The sequence below is a fragment of the Toxorhynchites rutilus genome, chromosome 2 (assembly GCF_029784135.1).
Source record: "Toxorhynchites rutilus septentrionalis strain SRP chromosome 2, ASM2978413v1, whole genome shotgun sequence".
In the NCBI taxonomy this organism is placed as follows: Eukaryota; Metazoa; Arthropoda; class Insecta; order Diptera; family Culicidae; genus Toxorhynchites; species Toxorhynchites rutilus.
The window spans coordinates 28,439,873-28,456,972 of NC_073745.1; the positions used below are offsets into that span (position 1 = coordinate 28,439,873).

At 39.8% G+C, this 17,100-nt stretch overlaps 1 protein-coding gene across 1 annotated transcript in view; it reads left to right on the forward strand.

The window, feature by feature from the left end:
- Positions 1 to 1,327: 1,327 nt before the first annotated feature.
- The window catches only part of LOC129764725 (zinc finger protein 28-like), a 34,348-nt gene continuing 18,575 nt past the window's right edge, over positions 1,328 to 17,100 (forward strand). Inside the window, exon 1 of the mRNA XM_055764143.1 lies at positions 1,328 to 1,886. Coding sequence (XP_055620118.1) covers positions 1,731 to 1,886 — 156 coding nt within the window. The 5' untranslated portion in view covers positions 1,328 to 1,730. The remainder of the gene's footprint in view (positions 1,887 to 17,100) is intronic.

The following is a 17,100-nucleotide window of genomic DNA, read 5'->3' on the forward strand; positions in this document are numbered from 1 at the left end:
TGCAGGAATCGTGCATTTTTCTACTTGTGTTTGATAGTGCTCTCGAATTTCCTTCTTTAATTCAACCATTGTCAACATTTCTATAGTTTTCACTACTGAAAGAGGTAAATAAATAACATGTTATATATAAAATTGCGCAGAATTAAATTTTTTACAAACTCATCGCAATCAAATAATCTTTTATGATTATAACATTGTAATTTATGGAAAGAACTACAAAGCTTCCATAAGCTCACATGGCAAAATTTAAAACCATCATCACTTTCACCGCAGCGCCGCCTAGGTGTAGATTTGTACGTTAGATCGCCAATTGGCGATCTAACGCAAAACGTAAACGATCGGTGAGACATCTGGATTTTGTTTTTGAACTAAGAAAATGATGCTAATGTAACCTAAAACTCAAAAACAAATCACGTATATTTTACTTCCGGGCTTTTCAAGGTAGTTCTCACATGCAGGAATCGTGCATTTTTCTATTTGTGTTTGATTGTGCTCTCGAATTTCCTTCTTTAATTCAACCATTGTCAACATTTTTATAGTTTTCACTACTGAAAAAGGTAAATAAATAACATGTTATATATAAAATTGCGCAGAATTAAATTTCTTACAAACTCATCGCAATCGAATAATCTTTTATGATTATAACATTGTAATTTATGGAAAGAACTACAAACCTTCCATAAGCTCACATGGCAAACTTTAAAACCATCATCACTTTCACCGCAGCGCCGCCTAGGTGTAGATTTGTACGTTAGATCGCCAATTGGCGATCTAACGCAAAACGTAAACGATCGGTGAGACATCTGGATTTTGTTTTTGAACTAAGAAAATGATGCTAATGTAACCTAAAACTCAAAAACAAATCACGTATATTTTACTTCCGGGCTTTTCAAGGTAGTTCTCACATGCAGGAATGGTACATTTTTCTACTTGTGTTTGATTGTGCTCTCGAATTCCCTTCTTTAATTCAACCATTGTCAACATTTTTATAGTTTTCACTACTGAGAGAGGTAAATAAATAACATGTTATATATAAAATTGCGCAGAATTAAATTTCTTACAAACTCATCGCAATCAAATAATCTTTTATGATTATAACATTGTAATTTATGGAAAGAACTACAAACCTTCCATAAGCTCACATGGCAAAATTTAAAACCATCATCACTTTCACCGCAGCGCTGCCTAGGTGTAGATTTGTACGTTAGATCGCCAATAGGTAGACATTCAAACTGCATCAAAACATTGTACCTCTCCGTTTTTCTACCCATCCTTTTCCCACGCGCAGACACTGTAGCAAGCAACTGCCCCTGTTTGGCTGCTAGGTTTCTTTTATCACTGTTGTACCACCCGGCGAAGCAAGCGGACGTGTAATTGGAGCTTCATCGCAGTGCGCAGCATCTGTTTTGGCGGATCATCATCGTCATCGTCATCGGCAGCAACACAACACAACACAACAAAACACATCATTACGTCCCGTAAGGGGCCTGTTTGTTGGTGTGTGCGAGCGCGCGTGTTTTTTTCCTTCTCTACTTCAGTGCTGCTTCTGTATACAAGTGAGGATCTTCCATAAACAGAAGCGAGTGTCAAGTGTTGTGATACCAGTGATGTGCCATACCGAACTCTGCTCAATCAAGCGGTTTAAATGAAGTTAAGTATAAAAAAGTTAAGGTCCGGAGATTGACTGTGAGTGACAGACGTGAGTGAAACAAGAATTGGTCGTTGGAATCATGATAAATCTACCGAAGAACATCGAGAACATTTGTCGGCTCTGTCTGACGGAGTCGGACGGAAGCGACATGCTGCCGATATTTCCGGTACGCGGAGGAAATCCAAACGCCCCGACAACGGTTGTATCCAGGGTTATGATGTGCACCTCTGTTAAGGTAATTGAATATTGATTTTGGCTTCGAACAGTTCCACAGAAATAGCAAAAGTTGGTTTTGGGGGTAATGTGGGTAGATCCTAGAAAAAGGTCGATACCATGGGGTGTATTCCCAAGCCCCAGCCCCCGAGAGCGCTGAGTCAGTGGATATTTTATGTGGGTGCCGAATGGTTTCATTCCGTTCACTGTAGCGAGAGCATTCAGCTTTGACGAGGGTCATTTAGCTTGTAAGGGGCTTTTTGTTGGTGTTGGTACTCGGTTCGATGGTTCGTTCACAATTTGCACTGAGGCTATTGAGGGTCGGGTCGATTGGGTAGAAAGATCTGCGCACCAAATGGCTGTATAACCATATTGGCACATACACACAGAACAAAGACGAAGGGTGAAAAGGGTCCTCGGTAAGATTATTCATTTAGGATACACAAGGGAAATGGTTATACACATCAAGGCAGAGCGGATAGGGACCGAAAAACCTTTCTGTTTCTACTTCTTCCACACCGTTTGCGTATGGTATATTTCAACGCTGCCGTTTGTATCGCTTGGTTTTGGTTTTCATCGGTCGTTGGTTGGTTCGTTCGGTGGGTCGCTCTAATCCCAACTCAGGTTTCAATTGGTTAGCGTGGGTAGGGGTGATCGAAAAGTAGTATACACGTAGGAGTTTCAGAATAAGATTCAAGTGATTCTTATTTTTATTCTATGGAAGTATGTTGACGACTAATAATTTTTGATTATTTATTCTAACTAGAATAGTTCATTAGATACTATATTATGGCTAGTATGATATTAATTGCGCAAATCGAATGGTGCCTCTGGATGCTACCCAAGTAATGCTATCAAATCTGAATAAATTTTTTATAGATTTCTCAAATATAGGCATACACATAGACCACCTATAAATATACATCTAATCCGGATTCTCGAACCTCCCTTAGATTACTTAGGCTTGTTCAAGATCTCAGTGTCTTAGAATATCAACAAATATTCACGAGAAACGAATATGATTTTGTTCCAGTGTAAATGACTTTTTTTCAGCTTGAAACACACTGCCCTCATTATATTGATGACAATTACAAACGAGTTCATTTTGTTCATATCGCTGTTGCATGAGCAAATTTGCTATAATGAATGAATGCGACATTAACTTCGCTATTATTTATACTTTGGATATCAAAAGCAACAAATTGATATTCATCACATCCGAAACAATATTCGTTCTGGCAGTGAATTTGAGTTCAAAATAAATTTTATTTGCCGAAACGGTAGCAACGGCATATGCAGAATGAATACAACGAGTGGTTTTAGCTACCGTCAAGTCATTTGCGACATCGGGAATTTCATAAGGTATTTCCGATCACGGCATCCGGCAACTGCAAAACCCAACCGCACACAGCAGCCTCAGGTTAGAAGTTAACAACAGCTGTTATCCATTTGGCTGAAATGAAATTCAGTTCTGACGTTTCCGATAATCAAGATGAAAATGACACTGGGTGGAAAAAATAAACATCAAAACATATTGAAGGACGAAAGTTCATTTGCTCATATTCAATGGTTGCCTGGATCTATCTTTTTGATTTTCGTTTGGAATATATAGGTTTTCGATGCTACCTAGCCCGAAAATCTATGCATTTGATCTTAGCGAAGATGCTTTTTTCCAACACTGCAAGATCCATTATTTGGGTAACTCTAGAGCAACATGTCAATAGGGCCTAACTGGAATGTGACAGTTTCGAGAAACATGACTATGAAATTTTAACTCTCTTTTTCAAATCCTATTTAAAACAGCAACGTTGTTATAAATATAATAACGTATCAACAGAAGCGCGAAAATTTATTCTTCACTTATTGATACGACACTGTAGGAAAAATCAACACTAACATTACAAATTTTTGAAATGAACGTAACATTAATATATAGCGCCTTTATACTTGTTGATTTCAGTTAGACCTTTTTTGTTAGATCCAATGTTTGTGTTATTTTGAGTTAGACCCTTTTAGGTGTGCCCTTTTGTGATCTGACATCTCAATTAAATCCTTTTCGAGTAGTTTTGAACAGTGAACTCAATCATTATTAACGCTCAAAGCACGAATATTGTCGAAAGGGTAAATAGTTGAACACTAAAAGAAACAATAAATAAAGTGATTTACAATTCCGTTCGGTCATGGTGTTAGTGGAAGAAAAAACAATTTTTTTCCCAAAATATATATTTTATTAAGGCACATGTGGCGTTAGCCTGACGGGGCCGGGAGTCCAATATTTTGACAATTTTTGTCTTACAACTATATTAGTAATATGTAACCGATTACTCGCGGTTGGCTCGAGGTTAGTATTACAAGTGTTCTGTACGTGTGCCCGACACGGGATACTTCCTATTGGGATGCAGCTGACCATTAATCAGCAACGCCCCCCTAGTCTGTACCCCATATCTAGCGTGGTGCGTCTTTCTCGACTCGAGGAATCCAGGATAGAATGGTCACTAGCCGGCGCAATCATCAGCTCGTGTAGAGTTGTCATGAGCGGTACAACCTTTGGCTCTTGTTGAATGATCAGTGGACTGCACAACCTTTGGCCCGAGTGTCTGTAAAGAGTGTGTGTATGTATTGCCGCGACTAAGTAAAAGTTTATAGATCGGATAGGAGGGACATGAAACAGGGACACAACGAAGGAAACATCATTAAACGTTGACATCGGCGTTTCTGAGGAACAGGTATAGATGAAGCAGAAGATCAGGATCCCGGCTACCTAAGATATCCCGGACGGGGATATCCGATTGTCTGCCTTGTGCTCTCAGTGCTCTAGAGAGCTGAGAGCGAGCAGCATGGAACCGGATACACGACCAGACAACATGCTCGATGTCGCCACGATCACAAATATTGTTTGCTGCGAACCCAATGCGATAGAGATGCGCGTTTAGGTTGTAGTGATTGGACATAAGCCGAGATATCACGCGAATGAAATCACGACCTACATTCAATCCCTTGAACCATGCACTCGTCGAGACCTTAGGGATAATCGTGTGTAACCAACGACCGAACTCATCACCACTCCACATGCGCTGCCAACTTACGAGCGTATACTGACGAGGAATGTGGAAAAATTCATTATAAGCAATTTGCCTTTCAAAAAGTGTGCCTCCTAAAGCGCCCACCTTAGCTAGCGAGTCCACTTTCTCATTCCCCGGAATCGAGCAATGAGAGGGAACCCATGCTAAGGTAATCTTGAATAATTTTTCGACCAAAACACTCAATAGTTGTCTTATTCTTGTTAGGAAATAAGATGAGCGTTTATCAACTTTCATTGAGCGGATTGCCTCTATTGAGCTGAGACTGTCTGAAAAAATAAAATAATGGTCGATGGGCAGTGTTTCAATGAACTCCAGAGCATAGTATATCGCACCCATTTCTGCGACATACACGGAACAAGGATCTTTGAGTTTGAAAGAGGCACTGGAATTTTCATTGAAGATGCCGAAGCCTGTGGACCCGTTTATGAATGAACCGTCAGTAAAGAACATTTTATCAGATCCAACTTTCGAATCGGAGCGTAGGTGATCTGGGATTCCATGGATTTTTTGTCGCATGGACAGATCAAAAATGACAGAGGAATTGCAAAAGTATGGGAAGCAAACTTGGTTGGAGATGCCTGGTGAAGGGTGCACGTCGTGGGTAAGGAAATCATGGTACAAAGACATAAAACTTGATTCTAAAGACTGATTATTATTGTTATCACTCGTTGAATTGCACTGAAATCGATAACAACACCTGTAATAAACAAATTCCAAAACGACCGGAGTACGACTGCGAGTTGTATCGACTGCTTTGTTACTTCGGACGTTTCGGCCGTCGGAGGAAAGTGGCGTCCGAAGTAACAGCCGGGTGCTTAAAATTCGAATCTGTACATTGGATATTTTTTGTATCGGCGACAAAAAGATGAAGAAGATAGATACGTGAACGATTGTTTTTGTAATACATTCAATGATTGAAAACTAATAGCGTGCATCCATTAACTCGATTTGTTTACATTTGTTACATAGGACCTTTTCAAAAGTTACGCCAGATTTCATTCTTCCCGCTCAAATTGTCCTCATTGCATTTTGAAGTGACTTCCCCCAAAACGAATTCGTTCCTCTCTTTCTTCTCCCATGTACGTGTGCATGTATCGATGTTTGAGTTCAACGTAGTTTGACATACGCTACAGGTGAGCTAGATTCTTTTTTATAGCATACTTGATAAATGTCTGAGTCCGTTGGTTTGAGTTTACGATGGGTAGACAATAAACCGTCCATTGATGGGGTAACTTCTTTGTTGCATCAGAAATCATGTTTTCGTTCCTCTTTATATGAACGTAAAAATAAGATTGCGTACGCGGGTAACAATTTAGTTCCTAGGGGGGTAGAAATGTGGCTCAGTTGAATGAAGAAGCAGATTTGTATTCATAAGTCGAGTCAGTTAAAATAATCACTGGCTGGACTAGTTCACCAGTCATCCTCGCTAGCCGACGCTAGTCAATTCATTTTCTAGTCAAGTCACTTTTTGTTGTGGGCGACTGCCGAAGCCGTTCTAGTCGAAGCGAAGCTACTGGGAGTAGAGTCGGTCTTCATTTTTCACCTTTGAAGATTTCGGGCCCTGGTTAGAGCAAAAAAAAAACGCTTTTTCATGGTCACCCTAATGCAACTTAGGAAAAAAGCGCTAAGTCAATTATATTAAAAGATAGAAAAAAGCTTTGTTCTACAAGGTTTATTAAAATAATTGGGGCTACACTATTGTCGAACTATGTTTATCTCTATCTATAAAGATAAGAAAGTAAGATTTTTTATTTCATCGACAATTTTGGTCACCCTATTTTTGAGAACATAAAAATGAGCGCTCTATCAAATGTAACAACTTTGTCGAAGACAGTTTTTGTCTAAAGAATAAATATCTCCCACAAAGTTGTTTATTAACTAAGTTGCATTAGGGCAACCATGAAAAAACCGATTATTTCACTCTAACTTTTATATTTAAAATTCTACTTCAAAATTGTCTTTGTACGACTCTTAGAGCTTATCAATACCAACATTTTGTGTTGTAGTATTTGTCAATACACCCATACCTCGCTTTACGGCCTAGGTACGTTCCTGGGCCGCTAAGGAAAAAGCCGTGTAACGAATCAATTATTCCAATACTAATTCATACAAACTCTATTGGATCGGTTCCAAGCTTGTTCAACGAAAAGCCGTATAAAGAGCGCCCGTATAGCGAGGTATGGGTGTATCTTAATCCTGCTCCAAGTTATTGATGGGTTTTCACCCAAAAACTCATGATTTCAATTTAAATTTACTCAAATACAGAAAAAAACATATCTTTGAAAATCGCATATTATATAGAGTGAAATTTGTTCTTTCAAATTTCATCAACAAACATTGTTTATGTTTGCCCCAGAAAGAATGGCAAGCAATTGAAGAGAACGTATTTTGACGTAGGACTACGTCTTTCATTTCTATACCGGGGTGTAAAATCAAAGTTTCGAAAACGAAAGCGTTACGCCGGAGACCGAGATTTTGAGCGTTAATAGCTCCTAAACAACTGAACGAAATGGTATGATAAACACTTCATTCTAAAGATAAAATGTCTACGCGTTCTATACTTGTTACTTTCTGATCCAAAAACTTGTTTCAATAGTCTTAAAATTGCTTTCAAAACAGGCTATTGAAATCACCAATCGGTATATAAGCGAGCGCCGCTCGGAAATCCACTCAGTTCAAATTGAACAGCGATTGGAGCATGTTGTCGCTGTTGTGGTGAAGCTCTTCGTTTATCATGAAAGCGCGGATGAACGGTGTCAACAAGAGCCTGTTTGTGCACCATAGACCAGAAGGGAATCCATCAGGAGGAGAGTGATGCCACAAACGGTTCCCCGGGAAGATCGCGAAGCAGCCGCTACACACATACACGCGCGGAATTCTTTCGTTTGGATGCCACTCAGCATCGAGAAAGATCCGGAAAATAATCTGCCAGTTCCTCTGGGAATTTAAAAATACATTCATGTGAAAGAGTTTATTTGAATGTTTTCTATCCATGTAACACTGTGACCACATTTGGTTTTGTGATTTTTCAATCAATCGCAATTAACAGGATAGCTTCTGAAGATTATTCTTCCCCATCAGTAGGATATTTTCGTATCCTATATTGGATGCATAAAACCTTGTGCCTCCAACGTAACGCTCTCGTTTTCGAAGTCCCCCAAATATTCATTCATTCAGAATGAATTCAGATTCAACTTCAAACAAATGATCTCTAAATCAACGATAGTCCTACGTCACCCTTGCGGTTATACCATAGATATAACCCACTTCCTGTTTTTTGGGAAGAAATATCAATAACTTTGAGTGAAGTTGAGATTTTGACAATTTCTGCATCGCAAAATGTTTGTATCAGTATGTTCTAAAAGTCTTTCGAAGACTGTTTGGATGTAGAATTTGAAATATAAAAGTTAGAGCAAAAAACAGTTTTTTTAATGGTGACCCCAGCGCAAAATAGGAAAAAGGCGCTATATCGGTTATTTCAAGAGATAGGAAAAAAAATTGTTCTACTAAGATGTTTCAAATAACTGGAACTACAACATTGTCGAACTATGTTTACCTCTATCTATGGAGATAAGAAAGTTAGATTTTTTATTTCATCGAAAATGTTGGTCACCCTATTTTTGGCAACATGAAAATGAGCACTCAATCATATGTAATAACTTTGTCAAAGACAGTTTTTGTCTAGAGAATAACTTTCGAGCTCTAAATGCTAATTTCCACTCAAATGCATCTCCTGGACCATTGTGCAATGACACAAAACAGCTTGGTCTTATAGAAGTTGGACAGAGTGTACTTCCCAAGTTAGTTCAGTAAATTGGTCGTGGAGCTCATGGTATCAGTGATGGGGAGCTCACTGAATGTTTAAGTGTTTAAACCAATGCTACGGATAAAAATAATGTCTTGTTGCGTCCCTGCAATCGACAACTCAAATTCCAACAGCCATTGTCGATGTTTCCAATCACACCATTGACATCCCCACAGAAGCACATATTTCTTCCATTTCTGCGGTTACCTGGCTCCCCTACCAGGCAATAACACAACACGCTACAAAGTCTTATATTTCTGCTTTATTTTACTTCACGGAAATTGCACATCGCACCCGTCCGATTGGAGCGAGAAACATCTTGCTGTGAGGCAAACCGCCCTAATCCATCCATCCATCCAGTCATTCACTTGGTACAAAAGTTGGTCAGAAAATTCCGCCTTAACGTATCCAAAGCTATGCCAGCTCGGAATTCGAAGACCGTCGTACACCCAATGCCCATCCCTAGCGAGCTCCCAACGATCCCCGGGTAGCTAAAAATGGATGGTAATCATGAGTCGGCTTCAGCTGTGTATACCCCGGGTCTCGTACGGTAGTATGGGTAAAGTGCGCAGTTACGACGGTATTACGTTCTCGAAATCATCATCAACCCAAATGGTACAACCTTTTTTCATGGTAACTTTCCACAGCACACCATCATCGGAGGCAGTGGCGTCGAATTTGGTGTTCTGTTCTCTGACTCTGGGTCTGTGTGTTCGTCGTCAGCGTCGTCAGCGTCGTCTTCGTTGTCGTCAAGCCAAAAGCGGAACGGTTTGCCTGCTCTCACAGCTGCTGCCGCTGGTGCAGGAAATTTTCGCCGTCTGGCCTGCGGGTCATCATCACAGAGAATGCGCAAAAGCAAAAGTGGAGTGGAGAGTCGAACATTTTGTGGAAGCGTTTTCACTTCATGCCGTGTCGTGTTCAACAGCACGATGACGGTTGAAGCGGCACCAACCTTCAGGGGGTTTTAAGAGCATTATCTTGACCGACCCTTTTTCGTTGTCCCCTTTTTGGTCGGTTCTCCCCCGTTTCAGCTGGGCGATGCAAGTTGTAGCCATTGTGTTGTTCGAGGCGTCGACGGCTCAAATCCTTTCAATGGTTTCAATCGATCCCAAACCCGTTTCTCTGAAACCCCGGTGGGGCCCCCCTTTTATACGGTCTTCTTGTGTGCGGTTGCCAGGGGAAACTTAGTTTTGGAGTTTGTTGTCGAGATGATGAGATGAGAGGTTTTTCAGTTCGTCGGAGAATGAAAAAAAAAACCCTTCAAACTTGGATCGATAGTTGGTTCGAAGGAAAAACGTGCGCCGCATCTGCTCTGAACGAACGGTGAAGCGTACTCTGCTAGTGATAAGCGACCATGGGTCGGTCACCGAGTGGAACCCTTCGAATTGTATGTGCACAAACTCGCCCAGTCGATGCTCTCGGGCCTTGATAAGAGGCTATCACGAGGGTATTTAAACCAGCTTTTTTTCGCTGTTGTTGTTGTCCCACATTCCGTTCGTATTCGAGATAGGGATGCGCACGGTCGACTCGTCGACGGTGGTTGTTGTGTGGTTATGATTTGATTCAATTTAAGTCATGTTGATGACGCTTAACTAAAGCTATCTTTATAGAAGACCAACGGTGATAATCAATGGTTTTGAAAAATTGAATTGTGGAACTTCACTTAGTGCTGTGCAGCAATGAACTGAGCCATTCATGCCCCAAATTTAAACCAACAGCAGTCCCAGCGGCGATTGAATCCCTCTAACCCTTATCCGTTCTAGACTCGTTTGGGTGTCCAGCACCGGTTGCAAAACTGCTGCTTCATGTGTTGTTACTGGCTGGGAGAGAATATTACTTCAACATCTTTGCAGCTGGCAGCTGTAGCAGACTCTTGACTATCGATTTTTTTTTCACTTTTTTCTTTGGAAATCAGTAATAACTTGCCCTTCCGGGAAACAGCTTCCCATATTCGTGTATGGAATCTTGAAAATGCTCCATTGCTCCGTTGGCATATCTGACAATGATTTAGCGTAAATTTGGTCTTGCAAATCGCTTTTTAAATAAAATCGCTTCTGGTTTAAATTCTTCATCATGATATGTATCCTCTGTTTTGTGGCTTCGAATAGTTTATTGGTCCTTTGTTGAGAGAACGCTACCCAGACGTATTCACATCATCCCGGGTATCGTCCAGTCGTTTCCGTTCCGAACAGACAGATGGAGACCGATCCCTCACCCACACCAAAGCCCAAAATTTAGGAATACGGTTCGAAAGATTTCGTTGTGTTGAACTGAGCAGGCAGTATTCAGTCAGCCCGCATGAGATTCGAGCGAACGCACCGGTATGTTGTAACATGAGATGGAATCAGGGCCGAGACTCGCTTCTGCCCGTTTTTGGTTTTCAATACGTTTTCTTGGTTGCTGTTGTTTTGTTTTTGTATCACGAGGTCGAATTTTATTTCATACTTACAAAGTATGAAACCTTCATACGTTAGGGGCATTGGAAATAATAGCGATAACTCGTGGTTTTGTTCGATGTTCGTGGTTAACGAATTTGTACTTCATCATATTTTATATTATATACATCTGATTTGTCACCTCTCGAGTCTCAGACTTGTGCTGGTCTTACCACATGGTCACGACACCCAAGAGGATATGGTTGTTGTATCAGTTTAGGTTTGCAGTGCTATCTTTTACACGATACTGATTCGATATCGTTTCGAATACTAATCTAGCACGGGTTGTGGACTGAACTGGACAACAGAAGCACAGCACCGAAGTCACTGACCAAATCAAAACGCTGATCAAGAATGACTCTAGGAACAACACGTGAAATAGCAGATTCACTTTAGACATCTAAAATCACCGTTCATGAACAGTAGTTGGTTACGTAAAACGCTTCGGTGCATGTGTTCCACATGATCAACACATTTAATTGATCAAATCTCCATTTGTGACTTACTTTCTGAATGCAACGAAAACACACCTCACGTCATCATACATCAAATGAAAAATGGTTCATTTACACCTATGTTGAGCGAGATTGTTTATCTCAGGTAAATGAAATGAACAACCTTTAGGTACCACCGAAGCGGATCTTTACCCGGCGAAAGCATACTCTGTGCCTGGTGGGATTGGAATAAAAGTCTGTATTATGGCCAGATAGATTCCAGCTAGTTTTGCTCACAATTGTGTTCCCCACCTGACAAATTATTTACGAATTCAATCTCGGAAAAAAATGATTCGTCTTCGGAAGTGATCTAGACTTGAAAGGGGCGAGGCTTGTTTCAACCTTGAAATCTCCATCCTTGAGACGACGAAACAATTTTTTGTTTTCAAATTTTATCAGGTGAACATCAGTTGTATTTTTCTCAAATCTCAATCCCTCCCGCAGAAGATAATTGATCAACAATTGAGATTCGATATTTCAAACACATGAGGGCTTCTTAAATGAATAAAACAAGCTTCTTGGGTGATCTAAATTTTTATTATATTTTTTAATAGATTATTTTTACAGGCTCAGTTACATAAGTTTGAAGAAGCCAAACTCCTCACTGTATTGTTAAAAGTATATATAATTTTTTTTCCTTAATTCTAATGTTAGTGATGTAGAAAACCGATTACTCGCGGTCTACTCGAGTTTAGAAGGGTGATACATTTTCTTCAGGAAAAGGAAGGGATATAAGGATATGTTGACAATGTACACACTCACATTTATCACACTCAATTCTTAAGCCTATCTTATATCTAATATGTATTTACATTTCACCTCATTCTATTGTTAGTAAGAAGGGATTTGATTTCTCGCGAAGGAAAACAATAAGGAGAATATAAGGATATAAGGACAATCAGACACGAAGATCGATAACTTTTAGAAAGACATATATTTCGGACATGTAATCAAGGTCTGACCTAGCCAACACATCTCTCACCGACTCATTGGGCTGCCTTCCTCTGGCCCGAAGAAAGTTCTCTAAATTCAATCTGGCAACAAGATACACCTCGCATGACCAAACAACGTGTTCGATGTCGTGGTAACTTTGGCCACAAGCACAGATATTGCTATCGACAAGATTAAATCGAAAGAGTAGCGCGTCTAACGAACAGTGATTGTCCAGACTTTTGAACCATGGTTTGAGGCTAACCTTAGGACTAATCGAGTGAAGCCACCGGCCCAATACATCTTCGCTCCACTAACGTTGCCAGTTAGCGATTTTTATTTTTTACGAACTAAAGAATAAAATTCATTGAAGGCGATTTGACGCTGATAAATGTCGCCTTCAATCGCTCCCACCTTTGCTAATGAGTCAGCCCTCTCATTACCCGGAATTGAGCAATGAGAAGGGACCCAGACAAAGGTAATGACATAACAGCGTCTGGATAAAGCACTCAAAATTTTTCGTATTCTCTCAAGGAAGTACGGCGAGTGCTTTTCCGGCCTCACTGAACGGATAGCTTCGACAGAGCTAAGACTATCCGTTACAATGTAATAGTGTTCAACAGGTCGTGAGGCGACACTGTCCAGCGCCCAATGAATTGCTGCCAATTCAGCAATATACACTGAGCAAGAAAACTGAAGACTGTGGGAGGTGCTGAAAATTTCGTTGAACACTCCAAATCCTGTGGACTCATTCATAGAGGACCGATCAGTAAAGTAGGGGCAAGGGGGGCAGTTTCGGACAACGCTTGTACAAATTAAGTGATGCAACTTTCAACCAAATGAAAAGTATAAGTAAGTTAACAGCCCTTCCACCAACAGCTGTCATATGGTTTGACATCTCTTGTTCGTTTATTACTTAAGAAAACTACACAGTGCCCTTTTTCATACATGTTTCGAAACTTTTAAGCTTGAAGTTGCTTGAAGAATTTATAAATTTAAGTACACCACCTCAGTTAGTAACTAATATGAAATGAAAAAACGTGCATACAACGGGGAAATAAAGGTTTATTTATTAGATAAAATTATTATTTGTCTCCGGATGGTGGTGGGGCACATTCGGACATCGTTCACGGGGCACATTCGGACACTGTTTAATACCTCATAAAATTTGTGTCTGATTGTTGTTTACTAACAAACATCAATTTAGTCTGAGACCTCAGAGTCTCTGAGTCTCAGACCTAATGATGGTTCGAAACTGCAAAAGGAAAACCGATAGAACCAGCATCAACGAAGATGAGATGGAAAGAGCTATCGAACTAGTTTCGAATAGAACGTTTTCATTATTCTAGCTCACAGGTGGTCCAACTGAGTCCATTGTCTTTGCTAATTTCCCAACTATCGGTTGCATAACGGGAAAACTGTTTCTCAATGTTATGGAACATTTGTAAAAGGTAGCAAAAAGCAACTTAAACGAATCAATTTCAAAAAATCAATTATCAATCAAAAAGTCATTGCACTTTGGAAACAATTAAATATTGCCGAGAAAATTGCACAATTCATGTATCTTTTCCACCTTATGTCACAAATCGCTTACATTCGCTGGATGTTTCAGTTATGGGCCCTTTCAAGCAAAAACTCTCAAAACGATTGGCTACTCAACCATTCTGAAAAAAACTAATTCTATACACGACCTTTCAGATATAGTTGCATCGGCTTATAATGCTTTTTTTAAGCTGAGTAATATCCTAGCTGGATTTAAAATGACAGGTTGCTATCCATTCTCAAGAAAGGTTTTTTTCTGACAAGGATTTTGAATGCTTAAATGATTTCACTTACTGGAACGGAGGTAGTAACTGACTCATCGGGTAACACAACAATGCTGCTGCGAAACATTGCGTCTACAGCACAGATAGATTTTACTTTGGCAACGTTGTCCCCGAAAAAAATGTTGAACCTTTTCCAAAAACTTCACTGTGGAAAACCACCACTCGAAAACGGAAGAAAGCAAAATCACGAATTTTGACTGACTCTCATAGCAAGCAGTTTCCTTTCAAACAAATACTGATAAACAGAAAAATGCAGAATATGCTGGAAATAAGAGGAAACGGAAGTAATTGCTGATAAACATAGAATTTTAATTTTTTTTTTCGTTGTCCGAAAGTACCCCAGGACTGTCCGAAACTGCCCCACAAATGGGACAAAACATTCGGACAAAAAGGCAAAAAATTCAAAAATTCGAATATACCATTCGTAATCGCATCAACGCACACATCTAACACGATGATATGATACATTGATGTCCAAATGATAACCAGGATGAATTCAGGATTGTTTTAAGTTTACAAAAAAATATTAAAATTCGAGGAAAAAAAAGTGTCCGATTGTGCCCCCCTCTCCCCTACATATTATCACAATTGATACGTCCATACCAATGAGATACTGTATTGGCAAGCAAAATATCGTGTCGTAATTATTTGCATTGAATATGGAATGTATATGGAAGAAACAAAACAACGTTGAAAGTACTCACGGTTGCATGATAATTTCAGCCAAAATTCTCATGAAATCATTTAACTGGTTGTTTTTTAACAGATGACAATTATATCGTGGCATATTTCGATTATTCATTTGTTAAAAAGGGCCAGAGAGCAGTCGTATGCTTAGTTCTCGAAAGCAGTAACATTTTCGGTGAAATTTAGATTAATTGACGATTTTTACACACACCGACACTGAGAGCCTTCGAAACATCAACTTTATAACGGTAAAATAATGAAACTTCGTTTGTTTCTATGAACGTGGCGGAGTGAAAATGGTACATGGTAATATCACTTTTATCCGTCTTTTTCGATGTGATTTCACAAATATTCACTGCAAGCTATCAAATTAGCCTCATATTCAGCGGGAGCTCTACAAAAATGTACGTTTTTAATTGATAAATTACTTCCTGAAAATAGCATTTTTACATAGATACGGTGGGCAATCAAAGATAAACACAACGACTGACGTCACTATTTGCGAAATAGTTATGGCAGCGCATGCTATGTCGCTCGAAACCCGACCATCTTCATTACCTTTTTTCCAGGACATTGCGTCCATACTTTGCATTGAAGATCGTAAGAACGATCCCCGATCGATGATAATCTGGTATTCCATGGATTTTCTCCATCATGAACAGATCAAAATGTACAGAGGAATTGATGTAGTCAGGAAAACAAACACGGTTGGGAATATACGAAAAAGGATCAACCTGCATGGAGATGAATTCACGATATGAAGTCATGAATCCAGAATGAAAATTTAGCCCGATCAGCTGCTCAAAATTTCCGATCATCGATGGGTTCATAATCTTACACCGGATGAGGAACCGAAGAGATAGTAAGTTGAAGCGATCTTTCAGTGGGAGGACGCCTGCCAAAACCTTGAGACTCATGGTATGCGTTGAGGGTATATATCCCAATGCAATACGGAAACAAAGATACTGAGTTCGCTCGAGTTTAATGAGGTGTGTTTTGGCAGCTGATTGAAAACAGAAACTGCCATACTCCATCACTGAGAGAATAGTTGTTCGATACAACATTATAAGATCATCTGGGTGGGCCAAGTACATTTGAAGTCGAACCATACCCCAAGATACTTGAATGACATAGCATGAGTGATCGGTTTACCCAAAAGTTGAAGCTTTGGTTTTGCTGGTCTATGCTTCCTAGAAAAAACCACCATCTCTGTTTTCTCCGTGGAGAATTCGATCCCTAGCCCAATGGCCCAGGTTGAAAAATTGTTCAAAGTATCTTGTAAGGGTCCTTGCAGGTCGGATTCGTTTGATCCTACGACAGACACCACTCCATCATCTGCAAGTTGTCTTAGGTTGAAATTTTGTGTAAGGCAATTGTCAATATCGCTTACATAGAAGTTGTACAAAAGGGGGTTTAAACATGTGCCCTGGGGGAGTCCCATGTAGGAGATCCGACTTATTGTCGAATCCCCATGAGAAAAATTCAAATGTTTCTCACAAAGCAAGTTACATAACATATTCAAAGGAATCAAAGGCCCCCTTTATGTCCAAGAATACTGATGCCATTTGTTTTTTTTTCGGTGTAAGCCAATTGAATTTCTGAAGAAAGCAACGCAAGACAATCATTCGTCCCCTTGCCCCTGCGGAACCCATATTGTGTATCTGAGAGTAGGCCATTCGTTTCAACCCATCGATCAAGGCGAAACAAGATCATTTTCTCCAACAATTTCCGTATACAAGACAGCATTGCTATTGGGCGGTACGAATTGAAATCGGACGCGGGTTTCCCTGGTTTTTGAATAGCTATAACTCGTACTTGTCACCAATCATTCGGAACAATATTATGTTCCAGAAACCGATTGAATAAATTCAACAAGCGATATTTTGCCACATCAGGCAGGTTTTTCAACAAGTTGAACTTAATTCTATCCGTTCCTGGAGCCGTATTGTTACAAGAAAGGAGAGCAAGAGAGAATT